Source organism: Rhinolophus sinicus, chromosome 14, assembly GCF_057876585.1.
Source record: "Rhinolophus sinicus isolate RSI-liver-muscle chromosome 14, RSI-T2T, whole genome shotgun sequence".
In the NCBI taxonomy this organism is placed as follows: domain Eukaryota; kingdom Metazoa; phylum Chordata; class Mammalia; order Chiroptera; family Rhinolophidae; genus Rhinolophus; species Rhinolophus sinicus.
This window is the reverse complement of record NC_142514.1, coordinates 65,205,539-65,226,882: the sequence shown is the minus strand read 5'-3', so window position 1 is coordinate 65,226,882 and position 21,344 is coordinate 65,205,539. Positions and strand designations below refer to the sequence as shown.

The window sequence follows — 21,344 nt, the reverse complement described above, 5'->3', positions numbered from 1 at the left end:
TAATAATCACCATAAACTGGAAACAACCCAACTATCCAGAAACTGCTGAATAGACAGAAAGTGTGGTGCATTCATACAATGGAATATTACCCACTAACAAACTGACTAGTGATACATGCATCGAACTGGATGAAGGTCAAAAGCATTATGATGCTGAGAGAAGCCAGACTCCAAAGACTTGGTGACTGATTAGATGTACGTGGTGAAGAAAAGGGCTGTCCAAGATTCTACAGTTTCTTGCTTGGAGATCTTGACAAATAAAAATGGGTAAACTTCCCAAAAGAGAATAATGGAGGCAAAGACAGAATCTTGAGCAATGCCTTATTAAGAATCAGGAATAAGAAGGACCAGCAGAGATTCAGAGAGCGAGAAGACGAAATGCCAGTAAGACAACATGGGAACTGAAAGAAGACAGAATTTTAAAAGAACGTCACACTGCTCTGTATGCAGCACAGAAAGTGCTTCACATACATCATCGTATTTAACTCTCACAACCACCCATGAAGTTGTTATTTGAATACTCCTCATTTCACAAATGCAGAAACTGAAAATCTGAGGTAATGGGGTTGAGAGCACAGAGCTGGGAAGGCAGTGTGGGGATTTAACTGCAGACCTGTCTGACTTCAGAGATAGCTCCCAACAGTCTGCGGGATCCGTGCTGTAGAAAGAGCTGGTAGAACAGGTCAATAAAAAGGCAACTCTCACATAGTGCTTGTAGTAATGAAAATCATTTTTTAAATGTTTTTTACGTCCAGTGTTGTGACATATTTGTTGAAAGCTGTAGAAAATGGTGCAAACTTCATCTGGTTCAGCAGAGAAGTATGAGTGCACGAGACAATCTCACAGAAATCTATATACTAACAAGCTCTATTAAGGCCTAAAATATTGTCACTTGTTTCGCTCTAGGATATTTCAGATCTAGTGAGGTATTTAGTTATTTGTTTCTTGTCCTGATATATCTGCTTTTTACTGATTCACCTCAATTGTTCTGAAAAAGACAGCAGGGGTGATATGGAGAAACCAAAATGACAGCCATGAAAACCCATACTCATTCCTGGGGACAACCACAAAGGTACACACCTGACGTAGGACTGAATAAAACTGACTGCTATATCAAAAATAATTCCCAAATATCTTTCTAAGACAGAGGCTGACAAGTGCCCGTTAGGTTGCTAGATTAAAAAAAAAAAAAAAAAAAAAAAAAGAAAGAGAACAAAATCTCAGCAGAGACTGATCAAAACCAATATTAAATCTAGTTTTAAAATGTTCTTTTAGCTGAACATTATTCATTATAAAGAAAAATGTTACTGGAAAGGTTTTTAGACTGTTCTAATGTTTTTTCTTTTGTAAAATTTGAAGAAAATCAAAGTGGGGGTAACAGATGCTGCTCATCAATGAATAGTATGAATGTAAAACATAGGGTAATCTGTAATATTTTCACTCATTATAATGAAACATAATGAACTGATAATTACAGGAAAATATGAGGTTTCAGTAAGGACAAGAGCTGCAACTTATTCAACTTTATATTGCCTGCACCCTATGTTACGACAATGTCCAACCTATATAATTTTTTTAAACAGCTGAAAAATTTCTAAAATTATGACATCAGTTTATCCTAGCTACATTATTTTAAAATTGCATTGTCCATGAACTAAGAAGAAAACAAAACAATAATTGAACACAAAAGGGAAAATAGGAAAAACAAGAACTAGGGAATGTGTTTTAAAAATCAAAAATAAGATTAGGACAGAAAGGAGTCAGTCAGGAGAGGAAAGGAAATATATAACAAGAAGCTATTTTTGTTCTTATTCTCAAGTTCTGAATAAAACCAAAACATGGCTTGAGACACAGGCCTGCAAATAAACATGTGCTTCTTAGTAATCAGTCTAAATTAGAAAGCACTTTCCATTTTTTATTTCTCTATCTCACTTCCTGGGTTTCCTGGGGTTTACTGGGTTTACACTCTTTTTAATGTCTCTGCTAAGGCAATTAAAAAGTTATGTGATTAAATATTATTTCTTTCACCAAATTTGACTGTTTTCTCCTGAAGGCAAGTATTTTAATGGATTCCACAAAGTACTATGCCAGTCAAGAATATATTTTGAAGAATAATGTATGTTAAAAATTGTTAAGGTGATATTTCTTTCTTCTTCTTTACTCATTCATGGTGAATACAGCTGTCAAACTAAAAATTATTGTAAAAGATACTAGTTACATCTATAAGTTCTTGATTCTATATATCAAATTATATTTCCTCTAATTGATTTTCTTAGGTATTTGTTTAAAATCTTGTAAAAGTCTATCAAAAATTCTCACAGTACCTTTCACTTCCATAACATGAGACCCATTATGAAAATATTCAAACGCTTAAACATTCATGTTAGTATTTAATAAATGAGATTAATCTTTTCAAGAAGCTTTATACTTTTTCAACTGCAAGAACCCTAGCAAATACCAGAGCTTTGTTCTAAGTACAGAACTTTTGCCAAAAGCAAAAGTACTCAATATATTATTCTAATAATGAAAACCTCAAGTATTAGAAACCAAGCTGTGTGTGGAAAATATAAATCATTTAGGTGAAAGGGTAACAAACATTCAATTGAAGGATAATGCAGCCCTGAGGGAAAATATGCATATGAATGAAGTTTATGAAATTGGTTCAATGCCTCTGCAAAGAAAAAAATAGTTTATTTTAAAACTGCCTATAAAATGTTTTCAATATTGCAGTATGAATTATTTATAGAAAAATGTACACCTAACTTTAAAGCTACAATTTTATTGAAAGATCTTGAATAGTGTGGGAGGAACTAGAAATAAGAATATATTGTTTTATGTATGGAATATTTGGGATATTCCTTTTTAATTACACGCTTTTCGAAAAAGTTAAGATTTATTATTAATCTGAATCAGGAATATTTCATTCAACTTTTTCTTTTCAAATTTAAGAAGTTAAATTGACAGTGGGATAACAATTTAATTTTCAAATTTTACACAGAATGTTCTTTAAAGCTGACAAATGCATGACAGTGTATGACTCTGAAGTCATGACTGCTAACGAAAAGGCTGAATGAAAATGTCTACGCTTAAACAATTTTTAAAATATACTTTTAATGCTTTTGAAGTTAGTGCAGACTATTAGGGAAAAGATTTGTATTTGAAGTTTTAGAATGGAACTCTATGTAACATTCAAATGGATTCACAAACTGCCTATGGTTTAACCACTTTTCACATTAGAACATAATGTAGTACAGACTCTAGGGGAGCCACATAGTGCTAGGATACTGTAAGGAGGCATGTAGTCATATGAACTTGGCTTGAGAATTATGATAAAAATACCCTAACCTCACTCCCCTCAAAATATGGAAGATGAGTGTTATTTATCTCCAGTTTCAGGTAAATCACTATAAAGGAAAATAAAGGAAAATCACTGTCTCTTATATAGTCTCCTTTGACTACATCACAATTTTCAAGCTAACGCAAGGTAGCCCAAGGGACCGTGTATACTTTACTGCACTTTGAGCAGCTGATGCATTGGAGTGCCAGTAACTGAGGGATGGCTTCTTTGCTTTCTCAGTTCTCAGGCAATGACATGGTAAGTAATAATCTGATTGACCTCTAGGTTAAAACTTGGGACTTTCCTAAAATAGTGTCAATTTGGTTGTACAAGAAACATACACATGGTAATGATAAATAACTTTAAAGAGCGTTACCTACATGTAATCGACCTTGAATTTCTAAAATTGGTATGACAATTATGAACACTAGAGGGCAGTAAAACACTAGATGGTATATTTAAATCACATGCCTAAAAGTAGCAAAGGCAAGCCAGTATTTTTTAAAAAAATCAAAACCATAACAATTTACTGAATTTATTCCTCTTTTAGGTTGCTAAAGTACAAAGCATTCTTTACTGTATCACTTTAGGTATAACTTACTTTGCAAAATCCAAATAAGAAACATGTCCATGATAAAACCCTGGTTTCATCTCTTTCCAGGCAGTTATATTCTTTACAAAACGCACCTAAAAAAAGGAGAACACACTCATGATTTAAGTACAATTTAAAGAAAATGAAATTTAATGACAGCAAAATACTATCCATTTAGGCATTTAAAAACCAATCACACCAGTTTGACAAATACAGAGCTTAAAACACAGGTTTCTAATTAAGGAAAGTATAGTGTGATCTGTAACTACTAATCCATCATGGAGAGAGCTACTATCACCATACTCAGAAAAGAGTGAAAGGGTGTCCTGAAAACAAGATTGCGCAAGGCAGTCAATTATAAATGCTGTATAGGGCATACATTCACCAACACATGCTGAAGCAGGCAGCACTTCAGCATAGGAATATTCTATGCAAATCTGTTCTTTTCAGAGACTTATTATTTGTAAACATTCATGTTTATTAATGACTCAACAAATAAAACAAAAATTAACTAATCGTTAAACCAAAATGATTAAAGAGAACATAAGATTATCAGAAGACTAAAAGAGTTAAGAGCAGATATCACTAGCTTGTTGATTAAAAAAATTAATAAAATTAGAGATGTAATATAAGTGAAATATAACATTTTAAAAATATCTAAATATTACATTTTAATTTACTAGAATTAAAAGTATACAAGAGATCAGTTAATATGAAAAATTATTTAAGTGTAAATATGTTTTAAAAAGTTTAAGAACTGGTTAATATAGAACTTGGTAAACCTAAGTATCACCAGCTGCAAAGCAGTGATACACAGTTTCTCAGGAAAACGGTATATATTTTTGATAAACCTCTACATGATGAACAGCAAGTGGTTAAGAATCTCTTCTGGAGACCAGCTACAGTGTGGAGGTGAAGAAGGAGGTGGGGATGGGGTGAGGTGCAGGCCCACCACCCCATACTGAACTGAAAGTGTGCAAGCTATGACCTCAGCCTCCATAGCACAGGACTGTCAGCTGGATACTTTTGACAATTTATCAATCTTTCGCTTGCATTTTAGAATAGAGTAAGTCACATGGAGATATATTGGAGCACTTTTTACCAGATTAGTCAATAAATTAATAGCAATCAATGATGATGGCTGCTTCCTGGATAAGGTCTAATGCTAGGGCAGAGTAGAGAAACAATGCAAAAGCAGCCATATGACGGAGAATGAGGACTAGGGAAAAATGGAAGGTTCTGGGAAATTTTGTTTTTTAGGGGAAGCATTAATAACTCATATTCTAGAGAAATAATTGAGTGTTTAGGAGGGAAATGAAATGAACCTTATCTTATTATCTTACACACACACACACAACTTAAAACTAAAATTTTAACTGTAGGTAACAAAATCTAAAACTTGACTGTAGGTAACAAAATTACATTGCATTAGAGAATATACAACTATATTTTAGCAGATATTTTCAATTTTCCTCACCCAAACAAAGAGCCAAATAAATAAATGTGTGAGTTGAGGTTCTCCTGTTCTTTCTGTTTTGTTCTTCAAGTAAGGCACCAAATATAATGAAAGTATCGAACAGCAAACGAAAAACAAACTGAAAATAAAAAATTAGATAACCCAAAAATTGAATCCTTAAACAATTTTATATGTTGACTATGAGAAGTCCTTACAACTGCCACTTATGATAAATTATTTCATATAAACCTTTGGTTCTGTAAAAATAAATTCCAGTATTTCAGCCAAAATGAGGGAGAAACAGAAGACAAAGAATAGGGATGGGAAGTGGTGGTTTAAGGGCCCTTAGACATATTTAGCAACTCAGATCTATTTTCCAGAAGCTGAGGTTTAATATGGATATGATGGTGTAAGAGGGAAACGAAAGGAGATGCTAGATTGAAGTCTGAGAAAATGGTGTTATATAAGCCAAATGTTAGACAGGGCTATAGTACAAACTTAGATGCACTGTGGTGAAAGACTTAGGCAGAAATAAGAGGTATAAGTTTCAAGTATCCTTCTTCCCTCCACTCTTCCTAGGGAAGGTCAAAATTAAACTAAACCCTCCTAGGAACACACATCCTCCAATGTGTGTCCTTCAGTGGGAGATGACGAGCCAGGAAGCTGGATAATATCTGGACTGTTTCAGGGCTTCTCAGACATCAATGTGCAAATGAATCATCTGGGACTCTTGTTAAAATTCAGATTCTGATTCAGTAGGACTGGAGTGGGGCCGGAGATTCTGCACATCCAACAAGTCTCCACGTGACAGCCAGGTCCATGGGCAACATGAGGAGCAAGGCCTCAGCATGCATAGGCCCAGGAGCCAACTCCTGGTTGTATTAATGTGAGGCTTGTTCTTCTAGTGCTTGCAAAGGAGGCCTGATGTCTACAGAAGCCGTTTGGTAAAGAGGTACTCTCATATTCACTGTTTTTATGACATAGAAAAAAGTATACTGAAATAGAGAAAAATTTTAAAGATTATCTTATAAACTACCACATGTATAAAACAGAAGGGGTGGACAGGAGAAGGAATCCTACCTACTCAAGCCTCCTCTTTCCATCCCCACACAGTGATAGCTGAAGTACATTAGAACCAAAATATTTCAAGAAACACAGTTTGAAACTAACAAAATAAGAAAAAGGGTGTGTCTCTACTTGGATTCAGGGAAGTTTGATGAAGGCAGAGAACAGAACAAGGCATGAATCTTCCATTGTTGTCACCAATCGCAATCTCTCTTGTTTATAGAATCAGTATTTTAGAGGTGGAAGAGATCTAGCATATGCTTTGCTCTTTATTTTACAAAGAAACTGAAGCCCAGGAACCATATACCTTAGATTGTGGTCCAATCATCCTTCTACACCACTAGCTAGTAATTTCCTTTATTTATTATTATGCAATTTACACAAGGTGTAAAAAAAAACAAAAAGGATTTGAAAGGAAAGGAGAGCAGACATCATTTGTATCATGATTCTGATATAAAAAAAGAAAATTGGACACTGAGAATTTCAGGTTTTATCCACTGCTAAGGAATCCCATCAAATCCAGTCATTAAAACTCCTCAACCTCCAAGATCCCAAAGTTCTGTTAATATATCTCTCTGAATTGTTTATTTTCCTTATTACATTCATTATAATCTCAACTTCCAAACCACCCTGTTCACTACTCTCATATTGAACAACCATTTTTCAACAATGATCACTGACTTATTCTTGCCCATTTTATTGTCCTGGGTAAACTCCGGGGTTGCTGAAGACAGCCGGTCAAAACTAAGAGACATAGTATAAATGACTATGTAGGCCTTAGAATTTTATTTCCTAAATTCATTCTGATGTAAATTCAGGTGGGTTATTGTTGCTTTTAAATTGTTAAAATCTCCAAAACACACAGAATCTTTCTCTAATCTCCAACTAAAAGAATACTGAAGGCTACATACTTGATGCATGTGCATTATTTTCCCCATCTCATCAACATTTAACTCAGGCAATATGTTAAAGTCTCATTAATAAAGCTGTGGCTGGTTTACAATTTGTAATAAATCAAAAGATGCTGAGCTGGGATTTACCTTCCTTTATAGGGAAGAAACAAGCGCTAAGCAAACAAATGAGGTCAATAAGGGTAAAGTGGCCTTGGCACGGGCCTGGAGAACAGCCTGAGCATTCAGAAGAGTCATTTCCACACTACTGAAACTCTGTAGCATCGTGATAGCTTCTTCAAAAGTGATTTCCAAGGACATAACAATCTAAATAATCTTTACTGAGGAACAGTATTTTTAAAAACTTTTCAAAGTATTAATTTAGCTCCTTCTTTTCACCATATTTAATATTTATGCTTAGTTCTCCAGAATTTTCCTTCTCTACTCTCTTCATTGTCACTTTTTCCCTTTAATCAGTCTATATACAGTTCCCATGCCATCACTTTCTGCTTTCTCACCTCTCCTGCACCACTTGTCTCGTCCTTCAGTTTTTCTTCTGGTTTTCCTCTACTGTGTATCCTTGAGCATTCTGCCCAAGACTTCAAGATAAAGCCCCAAATACAAAGGAGTGAAAGGAAATGGAGATTAGGTGAGCAAGCTTCTACTCAGTCCATTTTATGGATTCTTACTGACTATACTATATATGGCACTAATGAAAGGTAAACGGATAGGCAAAAAGGAACAAAACCAATAGCATCAAAGGAAGTTAAGGAACCGGAAGGCCCTGAAAACTGTGGTTTGAGGAGAAGAAATAGTCACCATGGTGACTTTATTCAAAGAGAATTTCCATACTCTGACTGAAATAGGCCATCAAGGATGTTTTAGAAGCAGTTAGATATAGTAGATGAAGAGATGTTTTTTATGGCTAGCCTGGAGCAGATTCTATACTGTGAATTTTGTCAGATTTTATAACTGAAGCAGAGTCAGGCTAGCAAGTAATCAGAAAAGTACCTTTTGGGAAAACAAAAGCAATGTAGGGAGTGGTGTGATTTATTCGCTAGTTGAATCAGACCTGCACCAGTGCTATAGGAAACAGCTAAGAAAGCACCATCTCATTAACAGTGTATCTAGACCTACATTCTTAATAAGATTAGTCTCAACATTATGATTATCTGTGATCACAAAAGAACTTGTTTTCACTATGTAAAAGTAGGAATGCCATTCTGAACAGCCTGGACAAATTCCAACTTTGTAATTACTACTTATTGAATGAATACTACCATTAACTTGGGTAATTACTATATACCAAACTCCTACTCATGCATAGACTTAAAAAAAAATTCACTGTATAGCATGGGGAGTTTTATGAAACAAGAGAGAAAGTTCTCTACACAAAGAGGAAAACTGAGTAATAGCTGGATAAAAATATAAGAAAGGTTCAGTAGCAATAAAATATAATATCTTCACTAAAGGTCAGAAATGAGTCGTTCCACCCTTTTGTGTGTGTGTGTGGGAAGGTGGTGGGGGTGGGAGGTGTTCCAAATCATCTGAGATTAAGGGTAGATCATATTATTACCAACATCAGAGGGGCTCACTCTGCCAATAATTATCATGGTATTTTGCTTAGCTAAGAACTATTTTCAGAGCCTAAGTTGGTTTATCTGTCCATTCATTCATTCAACAAAAAAATTACGGAGCATGTATGATGTCTCAGGCACTGTTCTTAAGCACAGGAAATACAGTGCTGAACAAGACGGACAAGGTTTCCGCCCTTAAAGAGTTTATATTGTAATAGAGGAAAAGACAGACAGTAAACAAGTAAATCAATAAGTAATAGGAAAGCTATAGAAAGAATGCTGATACACATTAACTTGGAAGAGGTTTTTAATATAGAGGATACCCAAATAAGGTTTTTCTAAGGAAATGTCATGTACGTTGAAACTTGAAATGGATAAGATGAAGCCAACTGTGAGAAGCCAGAAGAAATGCATTCTAAGAAGAATGGTAAATGCAGAGACCTTGTAGTGGGAAAGGCTTGTGCGTTCAATGAACCAAAAGGCCAGTGTGGCTAGGAAGTACGAGGTTGGAACAATAGACAAGGGTGTGATTAAAAAGGGCCTGTTAGCCTAGGTAGGGAATTGGATTTTGTTGGCGAGGGAGAAATATGAATTTAAAGATAAGTAACTTACCATCCTAAGAAGATTATATATGCATCTGCCTGTAATGCCACTGAGAATCATCTTCTAGATCTTTGCTACTCCAACTGTGGTTCAAGGCCCGGAAGCATCAGTTGTGACATCAAGTGAAAGCTGTTGGGGAAGGTCGCCATGAAGACGTGACTGCTGGTTTGACCCACAAGCTGGATGAGGGCAGCTGGAGGCTCCTCGTGCCCTCTCCCGTGCATGGAATGTGTGCTCCTCTTGCCTTCCCCACGCTCCAAGCTGCCCAAGGACACACCCTTGAGACAGTAATGTGCTGATGAGATGATCTGGACTGATTGCATGACCAAACCCAGCGAAGATCCCCTGTGTATGTAACTGACCCCAGTTAAGGCCTCCAAGTAAAATTTTATGGTTTTGTGGGTGGGTGTGGAAAGTTCGTTGTGTGGTTACCCAAGACAAGCCTCGTAAGTTCCCTTGATATTAATCCTGCCACCTACCAGTCTGGGGTGGTCTGCCATTTCCTTCGGCTTCTCCCTGTCCCCTATGCATGGGAGCCAATTTCAGATTTACCTTGAGGAGGTTCTGACTCAACACAAGCTTTTTAGAAATTCAGAATATCAGGCTCTATCTTAGTCTTTCTGATTCAGAATCTGCATTTTAACTGGTGAAGATTATAGGTTGATAAGTACTCATCCAAAGAGCTGTGCTAAAAGAGCAGTGATCGTATCTGCAACTAATTTCAAACCATGGGCTCTAATGCAAATGACCAGAAGTCGACTTAATAGTGAATTAAAAGAAAAAACAATTACTATGTTGTCCTATAGAGAATGCAAATTCTGGATATTTCCAATATCTAAACAGAAAAGGGTTAAATACAATCATAGACATAAATATATGAGCTCAGAAAAAAATCAAGAAACATCTTAAAAGATGTTGCCACTTGTCTCCTGGATAGCACCATTCATAAATAAAAGAATCTATCCCCCAAAAAAAAGAAGAAGGAAAAAAAGATGCTGCCACTTACATCTATTTGAAATAGTTACTTTAAAGACAAGATGTATTTTAATGTAGAAATATTTTCTTAATAGCAGAGTAAACGTTTTTTTCCCAATTAGAAGAGCTAACTGAGTACCTGTCTCCTACCAATTCCTATTAACCAAGTAAAGCCCATCTCAAAAATATAACTTTCATGCCTGAGTCTATCTTTTTCTTATCATTCAGTTTTCTCATGATTTATTATCTCAAATGTTTATCTTTTAATCTCCTCGTTCTAACTTTTCCTCTTAATTTTATCCCAACCTCTTAATTTTTAAAAATTCCTAACCTGCAGACAAGTTGTAAGAATTGTAGTCAGCATCTGTACACTTCACCAAGATTCACTGTTAACATTTTGCCACTTTTGTGTATATTCTTTCTCCCTTTCTCTACACACACACACACACACACACACACACACACACACGCACGCGCACACGGGCATATAATTTTTCCTGAACTATTTGAAAGTAGCAGACATATTTGATCAAGGATCCAATCACAGATCACATGTTACATTTGGTTTTCATGTCTCTTTAGTCTCCTCTAGTCTAGAGAAGACTGTCCAACCCCAACCCCAACCCTGACTTTTTTTGGTTGTCATGACACGGACACTACAGAACAGTTGTTCTAGAGAATGTTCTACAACTTGGATTTGCCTGTCTCCTCACGAGGATGTCCAAGTTAAATATTTTGGTGAGAAATATTTTTGGTTAAACATTTTGGTGACAATACCACATATCGATGTTTTCTTTGAACAGTTCTCATAGTTCCTGCATCCATGTTTTACATTACCAAGTAAATTATAAATAAGCTCCATGAAAGATATGGCCTTGCTTTTAATTTCTTTGGTATTTCCCTAAAGAACATAGCACAATCACTGTACATATAACATGCTCAGTAAATAAATGAAAAGTTAAAAACAGAGTTGACAACTATTTCTAAAATAGCAGAATATGCCTAACTAGTACACATTGAATTGTTTTATACCAGACTAAAAATATTTGGGTTTGGCCTCCAAAATTTTTGAAAGAAATAATTATGCATGTAAATAGTTTAGCACAATGCCTAGTACAGTATGTACAAAATACATCTAGGAACGAGCTGAGGCTAAAAGGCTAAAGGCAGATGTTAAACAGACTGGACTGTTGAGGTTGGAAGGTGCGGGAATAAAGAGTGGAGTGTGGTCACCTATTATATCCCAAAATATTTTTAGGAGTAAACTGGGCTTTAAATAAATGACTGGGACAACAGCAGATTTAATAAGAATCTCACCTTTTACGTCTCACTTCAGTCAGATATTGTTTAGAAACCATTTCTCAGAAAAGAGCAAAATAAGTCATTTAATTCCTATTTGAATAATAAAGCAGTTGAGAATAGTACACAAGAACAAAAATATGGTATTAAAATCAAAGTATGTTATACAAAATAGGGTTCAGGGAATATTTAAAAAATTATTTTCAAGGCATCTAGTATAATTTAGAAGCTTACTAGATTGGAAATGAAAAAATAATGCTATCTAATTTGTGATGCAGAAGAAAGGGAAGCAGTAACTATGACTTGTTTGAACAACTGCTTCTATATCGAGCAAGAGACCAGTGAACAGCTTCAGCATGGTATATCAGAGAACACTGGGTATATAAGCCATGCCTAATTAAGACCAGGTTCTGAACTACTAGCTGATATTTTGAAGTATGTTAGCTAATGATTAAAACTATTCCTCTCCTCTGCCCCACACAACAACGTGTCCCAAGTGTTGTTCATTATGTAATCCGATTGCTTTTAAAATCGTGTTTATGCTTCTCTTCTGCTGGTTGTGTCTGTGTGTGCGTACACACACACACACGTATAACTAACAAGCAATTGAAAGAAAAATAGAAGCTTTATTTCATTCAAATGCAACTGGGAAAATGTACCACTGCATGATGCCAATAAATATCTATGTGGTGAGCTTGTGTAGATTTATATTTTCTGAAAAAAATGGTCGATGTGATTGTTGGCCATCTTGTAGCTGCCAGATAACTTTACAAGGCTGGACACAAAACAACTCCGAAAACTGAACAAGCAAGCTAACTTCATTTTTCTAAAATTACTACTGAAGAATTCTAAAATTACATGAGCATTAAGAAATGTTCCTTTTAAATCAAGATATATTCTGAAAAGCAATCATGAAAACAGATTTAAAATCTAATACACATATAAAAACTGATTATTTAGAATACTTGCCTTTGAGATATACAATATTATGTAATGAATAGTTTTTATGACCCATTTAGCGAAATAAGCTCATGTTTTTTCTCATTTATGGACAAGTTATTTGGCTTGGCTAATGGATGCAGAGTTTGGTTCTATGAAGAAGCGTAACTGAAGATACTGCAGAGAGCCAAGAGTTACATGGTCACATGATACGCCATATACAACTGTCCTTTACAAACAGCTCTAGCAAGAAAAGCAAACCTTAACCTTGTGCATCAGTGCTACTCTCTTGCTTCAGAATGAGGATTATAGACATGCTAAATAGTGGATAACAGTCAATGCTGCAACAAAACAAGTTCAGATATTTTCAAATGATACATTCTAACTATATGACCATCACAAATGCTTTTCTAATAAGGCTACCCCAGGATGGCATTTAATCCTTGATAGTATTTTCAAATATTATTGCATGGGGCCTAATTCCCATTCCCTTCAATATCTGTAGAAAGAACTTTATTTATAATTATAGTTAGAATTCTAGGTGTGGAGAAAATGTGTGCTACTAGGACTAAAGAGGTGAGTAAATTTCATTTCATGAGATAATTTCCTCTACTTTTCTTAAAACTAGTCCATAAAATTATCTATCCATCTGTTTATCTAAAGTGTCCTGACAACTTAAAAGGCAAGATGATGTTAAAATATAAGCCAAAATCCCTATTTTTCCAGGCGCTTTTACATATATATATATATATATATGCCAATTTATATATATATATAAATTACTAATAAAGATAAGATGAAATTCAGGAGGCTGGTCATAAAATTGAGCCATACAGAACACAGGTATTCATGAACTAAAGATTTCTCTATCATAATAAGTTGAGACAATATAATAATTTTTATTGCACGGTGTCTTGCTAATATTTTATATTTTTTAAAGGATACCATACTGAAGTGTGTAAATTTTCTCTTCAAAAATGTGAGCTATTAATTCATTTATTCCACAAATGTCTGAATACATACTATATGTGAGGAAATGTACCAAACACTGTGAAGAATGTAAAATTATGTTGAAGTTTGGTAGATCCCTTCCCCAAGAGACTTCATTGGGGTCAGCACCCAAGTGCTTTGTCCCCTTGAGACAAAATTTGAGTGAGGGAGTGTCAGAAAACATTTAGGTGTTCCCTACATGGTATTTACCTGATCTTGTAGTGACATCACTGGATTATTTTTGGTAGTGTTGATGTGAAGAACATGATATTTATTCTTTGCACACAGGTCATAGGCAATGTTGGTAAAAGAGGTGCTTGCAGTTTTGGGGACTCTGTTGTAAATGATCACCATGTCCTCTTCCTCATCTAAAGCGGCATCTTGCCGAGGGCCATCCATTGTATGTCGCTGCTCAATTTCTCGGACTTCATGTCTTGCAATAGCCCTTTCTGCAAAGAAAGAGATATGAACTCAGTTTTTAAGGGCATTATAAGGAAGTTATAAAACACTGAAAGTAATTTCCTGTTCCTGGAATATAATATTCCTTTTCAAGAACTGGTGAAGAGCAGTTGAAGAAATGTTTTGAGGACCAAACGTCACAACTACCTTTGAAGGATAATACATATGCCTATAAAATAGAACAACAGAATAAAGAATAATCAAGTTTAGAACACCACAGACCAGAGAGTTCTTCAGTGTAGTTCAAAAGTCACATTATTTTCTAATAGATGTCTACAGTCTGAATTAATTCTCAAACGCACAAAGGCAGATTATATAGAATATTAAACTTCACAGTATAAAATGCATTTAGAAAATAAGTCACTTAAATTTAAGCAGATTTTGAAATTTATTACTCGGGGTTTAGTTGTGCCCTGGCAACAGATTATAAACACTGGTGTAATTTTAGGTAACAAGAATGAAAACAACACCATCACAAAACCTTTTTCTTTTTGGTGTTGCATTATAGATAAGTCCTGTCTATGTTTATTCCTTAAATCCCATGATTCATCGAATTTGAATCATTGTCTACCAAGTAGTTTGAGAAGCAGTTACATTTTGCTTTCTACTACTCTCTATTTAATATAACGTACAGCTTCAAATATATATTTTTTAGAATAAAGAAGAAAGGGGGAAGGAAGAAATAAGGGGAAAAATCTCTAACAAGATTGCAAATTATTTTGCACAGAAACAGCTGCTCACATAGTAGGCACCTACTATCACCAGATCTCTGTGTAAGCTGCCTCACCTGTCTTCAACACTCTTCCATTCTCCCCATACCCCAACTTTGCCTGGTGAACTCCTCAACCCTCACAACGAATTTAACCAACACCAAGGGAAGCATTATTTGATCTCCCTAACTATGTCAAATCTCACACACACACACACAAATGTATGTATACACAATGTACCTCATACTATATATCGTGTACTTACCATAATTGCAACTTTACATTATATGTGTTGTTATTAGTGTCTACCTATTGTAATGCCCATGACTTAATAAAGTGACATGAAAAAGTAATACCGTGTTTCCCCGAAAATAAGATCTATCCGGGCCATCAGCTCTAGTGCACCTTTTGAAGCAAAAATTAATATAAGACCGGGTCTTATATTATATTAAAATAACACTGGGTGTTTATTACATTACATTACATTACATTACTTTACATTATATTATACTCAGTCTTATATCATATTAAAATAAGAGTGGGTCTTATATTAAGTTTTGCTCCAAAAGACACATTAGAGCTAATAGTCTGACTAGGTCTTATTGTCGGGGAAATACGGTATGTGCTATAATTACAATAACACGTTCAGGCTTAAAATATTGTTAGACCATCAGCCAAATTTTGATTCAGAAGATATGGTCACCACGTTACGGAGAGTACACTCTGAGCTGAGGATTCCATTCAGAAGACTTAAAGTTCCAGGCCTGCTGCTTATTAACAGTAGGCTTTCCAAAACAGGAGGAGAGGTACCTATATTCTATATGTATACACATATATATGTATCCTCTTGTTTTTCCCCTTGGGAGAGTTGATTGGGAATGTGGGGCGAAAGAGATGAGCTTAATGTTGAACATACTGTTGGGTTGCCTGTGACATCCAGGAGGTGTTACGTAGATAATTGGGTATATAGAGGTTGAGAGTTGAGAATAAAGGTCCAAGTAGAAGAAAGATGTCTGGGAAAACCATGGGAATGGATGAAATTGCCTAGATAATCTAGAATATGTAACATGGGATGAGAACCTAGGACAGAATCTTAGGAAATATCAACATTTAAGGAGAAAGTAGAAAAAGATAATTCATAGAAAGAGGCTAAGAAGAAATAGAAAGAAAAAGAAGCCAGGACAGACTTTTAAGATAGACACACCATATGTTAGAAAGTGTATTTTTCAGATTAACAATGCTTTCCAAATGAAACTATATATCAAAGTAATGTATAACGTCTGATGCTATAAGCATCTACATAGGATCTGGAAGTCGCCTCTAATTAAATTCAGCAGGTATTTATTGAGAGCTTATGTACATTATTATATTCAATAATCTTCCAAACAACTTCAAACTGTCATCATAGTCCAAAACTATTATGGTATTGTTCTGTCCACATACCCTCCTTTTTCTAAGAGAAATAAAACAGTGCTGCAGTCATTCACATGCTGAAAGAGGTATAAAAGTTTCCTCTAGCAGCCCAGATATGCATGAATTATTCAAGATTAATATTCACCTACAATCAACAATGTTGAATTTACTTTCACTAATTTCTCTGAAATCAAGTATTTAGAAAAGCAGATTTTATGTTATCTCATAGATGGGTATCCTGTTTACCTATAGGAAACAATGATTAAGGAAAAACTGCAGTATTAGTAGTTTAGTAATTATGCCTTCTACTGAAAAAATTTTACATGCCCAATAATTGCTTTGAAAGTTAGCCAATTAAAGTATTTTTAAAAAGAAGTTATTATTTAGTCTGTGGATTTTTCTTTATTATAAGGTGCTAAAAACTCTAGCTGGACGACGAAATGAGCATGTTTTCAGAATTAATCATAGTTCTTGGTTCATTGTGTGTATTCAATTATATCAACTGTATATTTCACACAATTTAAAAAATTTCTTAAATTATGAAAAGGTACAAATATGGGAGTCATTACTTTATTCATTCAAATAATGTATTTGTATGCATTTTCTATTTTTCCAGTGTTTTTACTTTGCTTAAACAAACAGGATAATTATTAACAGTGTTATACCTAAAACTACATAAAAGATAAAATTAGTTTGGAAAATTAAGAGAATGTTTGTTAGTAATATATGTTTATAAAATCAAATCTCAGTTGAACATTAACAGTCACTACTGTTAATGGTAAACTATTCTTTCTTTTCTCCTGTGACAATACTTAAACCCAGTAAGACTGTTTGCAATATGGCCATGTTCTTGACTTACAAAGTATCTGATAGTTCAATTCTTTTTGATCAAAGATGCTCCGCATTTAGATGCTTTGCATCTAGTTTAAGCTTCCCCACTGTCTCTCTTAAATCAGTGGGGAAGCTTTATCACAGCACATTTGTAGTGCACTTACAGGCAGTATATTTAAAATACAGGCAGGCAGTATATTTAAAATACTAAAGAAGCATTCTGAAGTAAGGGTTTTCATGTTTTGGTAATAAATTATATAGACTCTGCTATGTAAGCTATTACGGGACCACCACAAAATGTATAGCTTACAAATAACATGGGGTACAGTCTGAGAGTCTTGGGGATACAGTCTGAGTGTCTCCCCAGCAGGGCAGACACCACTGGCACTAATGTGTCCAGCAGTGAAGAGCGACACTGAACTCCATGGCAACTCTAGTTCATCCAGGCTCCTGTTCAAAGTGGCATATATCTCAACTCCATGAACTTTTTCCATGTGGCAGATTATCCACAAACTCAAGTCTTTTGAAAGACCATTCATAATAGCAATAATTACCTATTTCTTCATTGACAGTGCATTAAAGGTCTCATTTATTGAAAAAATATATATAATGATCAAGCTAAGTATAAAACATTGCATTAAATACACCAAGCTAAATTCCACACAGCATTAAAGTCACAAAAATGTATATATCACCAGAGGGTAAGTGGGGTAGGGGGTGGGAGATGAGGGTAAGGGAGATCAAATATATGGTGATGGAAGGAGAACTGACTCTGGGTGATGAACACACAATAGGATTTATAGATGATGTAATACAGAATTGTACACCTGAAATCTATGTAATTTTACTAACAATTGTCACCCCCAATAAATTTAATAAAATAAAATGTAAAAAAAAAAAAAAAGAAAAAAAAATGTATATATCAAACTACAGAAAAACTGAAGATACGAAAATTGAAGATCTTTTTCTTTTCACAACAACGTGTCTTTTAACCACTATATTTTTTTTAACATTAAGATTATTATTTTGGGTAACACCTGTTCTCTTTGAATATTTAATTAAATATCCAATGTATTAAATAATTTACAGAGAAGAATAAGTTATGTGTTTTGTACAAATTCAATGACTATGAATGTAACCCCTTAACCCCCAAAGATCAATTTTACAATAGTCTCAGCAGAAAATGAACAGTTCACAAATGTGCAAAATGTATAGTATTTCTGTATTGTGGATAATAGTTTAGGACTGGAGGAATAAAGAAAACAACAAAAGGAAAGGTCAACAAATTGCCTTGCCATCAAATACAGAAACTTCTGCACATTAAAATAAAAAATATATATAGTTAGATGACTAGCAAATAAAAGGCAAACAACATTAAGAAGGAAAATTACCAAATTTTAATATTTATAATTATAGGAAGAAAACATAGAGATTGGCAATAACAATATTAAAGCTTCAGTAGATATTAAGCTAAGGTTGTTTATAAGAGATTTAAACTATGTATGCATAATGAAACGGAACAAAAATATGTATTAGTGGCACATAATGATTTTGGGAGTCATGAATTCCTTTAAGAATATGATGAAAACTATGGACCCTCTCTTCAGAAAGGCTGACGTTTGCATTCCAGGGCTTCTTCTAAGAGTCCAACTATGGACATGCATAGAGGGCAGGGGAGGTGACCCCTTATTAATTACACCCCCCCCCCCAAAAAAAAAGGCTCCTATGACAACACAACCTCTTTAGTAAACTGCCTGGAGGCATTAGTATACATTTAAAAAAAAAAAAAAGAGGTTAAAAGTGGGATTGCAGGCAAAGAGAAATCACAGAGGAAATTGGCAGTGTCTATCTGAGAAATGTTTATGGATGAGGGTGCCATGAAACAAAAGTTGACCTGTCAGAACTCCCTGGCAAGTATGCCTATTTCAGAGCTAGACAAGCTGGGCTCTAAAAGCTTGGTGCCATCAAATAACTGAACTAAAGTGGATCCTTAACATTTTCTAGAGCTAAATCCTGAGTTGTGTGAATCCCCAAATACTCTTATGAACTATAATTTATTTACTATATATTGTGTGTACAATGAGAAGTAGAAAGCAACAAAGGTGCACCAAAAGAAAGCTATTTGAGGCTATTTAATAAATTCTTTCTTCAGTACCACTTACTGAGAAAGTACTACCCAACCAAACACTATATGATCCTTACGGAAGTAATATTTTGTAATCGTTATGAATGAAATAAATTGGTTTTCTGATTGAATACATCATTTTCTTAATAATGTTTTTAGGCTGAATAAGTCTATTTGAATTCAATCACATGGGGACTGACAAAAAAAAAATTCTATAATATGTGAAAGATTGAAGGCTGGACTCTGAACAATGGCAAACACTTTCTTGTGCGATTTCCAGGCAGTACACAAAGGATGCATGTGTTATCATTAAAATTACAAGTATGTTTACATGGACCATCTTCTAAAAAAGAGTTGATTCCACTTCAAGGAAAATGGAGTAGACTTGTGTTTCACTATTATTGCTGCTAAGTATAACTAAGAACCCTGCATGTTTTATATAAGACCAACATAAGACTCCAAAAGGTAGAAACAAGAAGGTAGACAAGTTAGGGTCCTAAGACCTGAGGAACAACACAGTGGTAAGTTTCTTAAGGTTTCTTTTAGCCTCGTGTGTCCCGGACTTGAAGCAGTAGAAGCCGGCAGCCCAGAAATGAACACACACGAAAAGAACCCCAACTAAAGCGTGCTCTCTGTCATTGGAGAAAGGGACAGCATAGCAACACAAAACTTTTAGACAATAACCACTCTATTTTAGTCAAACTCCACAGAAAACAATGTGGCTCCACCCCTACCCTCACAGGCCAAGGGGGAGAGCCTAGACTTTCACCCTCACAAGGGCATAGCGCAGTATTCAGGGTCCGTGATAGGGTGATGTCAGAGAAAACCAAGCAGGGAGCCATGACTTTCCTCCCAGGCAGCAGGTACCAAGGCACCACGTCAGTGTCCGTGGTGACCCAGCAAGAAGCCTGGATGTTCACCTCTAGATGACAGTACTGAGAGGCCCCTTCCTCTCCCTGCGTGGTGGTGTCAGAGGAGACCTAGCGGAGAGTAAGGACTTGAACCATCACCCAGTGTAACAGGCCACCCCCACTCCTGCCGAGCAGGAACAACGAACACCAGGTGTTGATAGAGGCCGAATAGGAAACCTGAATTTCTACCACCACTTAGCAGTAACAATCTAGTACCCTTTCCATTGCCAGGCCACTGTCAGAAAATGTCAATTAAAACAGAAGGCTTCAATAAGATCCAGAGTCTCACAACATAATACAAAAATGTCCAGGTTTCGATCAAATACTATTCAACATATCAAGAACCAGGAGGATCTCAAACTCAGTGAATGAGACAATCAAGAAATGACAACACCAAGATGATAGAGATGGCAGAATTACTAAAGATTTAAAGCAGTCATGATAAAAATGCAAGAACAATAAAAAAACAAGCTTAAACCAAATGAAAACATAGAAAGTCTCAGCAAATAGGCTCAGTAATGAAACAGATATATAAAAAGAACTAAATGGAAATTTTATAATTTTAAAATAATCAAAATAAAAAGTTCAAGAAACAGGCTCAATAGAAGAATGGAAGGGAAGGAAAAACGTTTAGTGAACTGGAAGATAGAACAAAAGAAATCACACAATTGCAGTAACAGTGAGAAAATATACTGGGGGGAAAAGCAGGCCTCAGGGAACTGTGGGATATAACAAAAGATCTCACATTGGTATCACAGAGTCTTGGAAGTAAAGGAGAAAATAGACAGGGCTGGAAGAGTACTCAAAGAAGTTATGGCTGAAATACTTTACACATTTGGCAAGAGATATAAACATAAAGATTCAAGATGCTGAGCAGACTCCAAACAAGATAAACCAAAGATATCCATGAAAAGACACATCATAACTAAACTTATGGCAACTAAAGACAAATATATATATATATATATATGTGTGTGTGTGTGTGCATGTATATATATATATATATATACATGCACACACACACACACATATATATATATATATCAGTCAGAGAAGATGAAGCACTTATTTCTGCTTATTTATAGCAGAAAAATGTAATAACAGCAGATTTCTCACCAGAAATTATAGAGCCAAAAGGAAGTGGCACAATGTTTTTCAAGTACTGAAATGAA

General features: G+C 35.0%; 1 protein-coding gene across 3 annotated transcripts in view; it reads right to left on the bottom strand.

Annotated features, from left to right (window-relative positions):
- The window catches only part of HS2ST1 (heparan sulfate 2-O-sulfotransferase 1), a 173,031-nt gene that overhangs the window by 19,374 nt on the left and 132,313 nt on the right, over positions 1-21,344 (bottom strand). For all 3 annotated transcript variants that reach the window (XM_019751748.3, XM_019751747.3, XM_088791268.1), the window contains exons 2-3: positions 13,934-14,172; positions 3,939-4,024 (exon numbers count right to left, since the gene is read on the bottom strand). In XM_019751748.3, the coding sequence (XP_019607307.1) occupies positions 3,939-4,024; positions 13,934-14,172 (325 nt within the window). The remainder of the gene's footprint in view (positions 1-3,938; positions 4,025-13,933; positions 14,173-21,344) is intronic.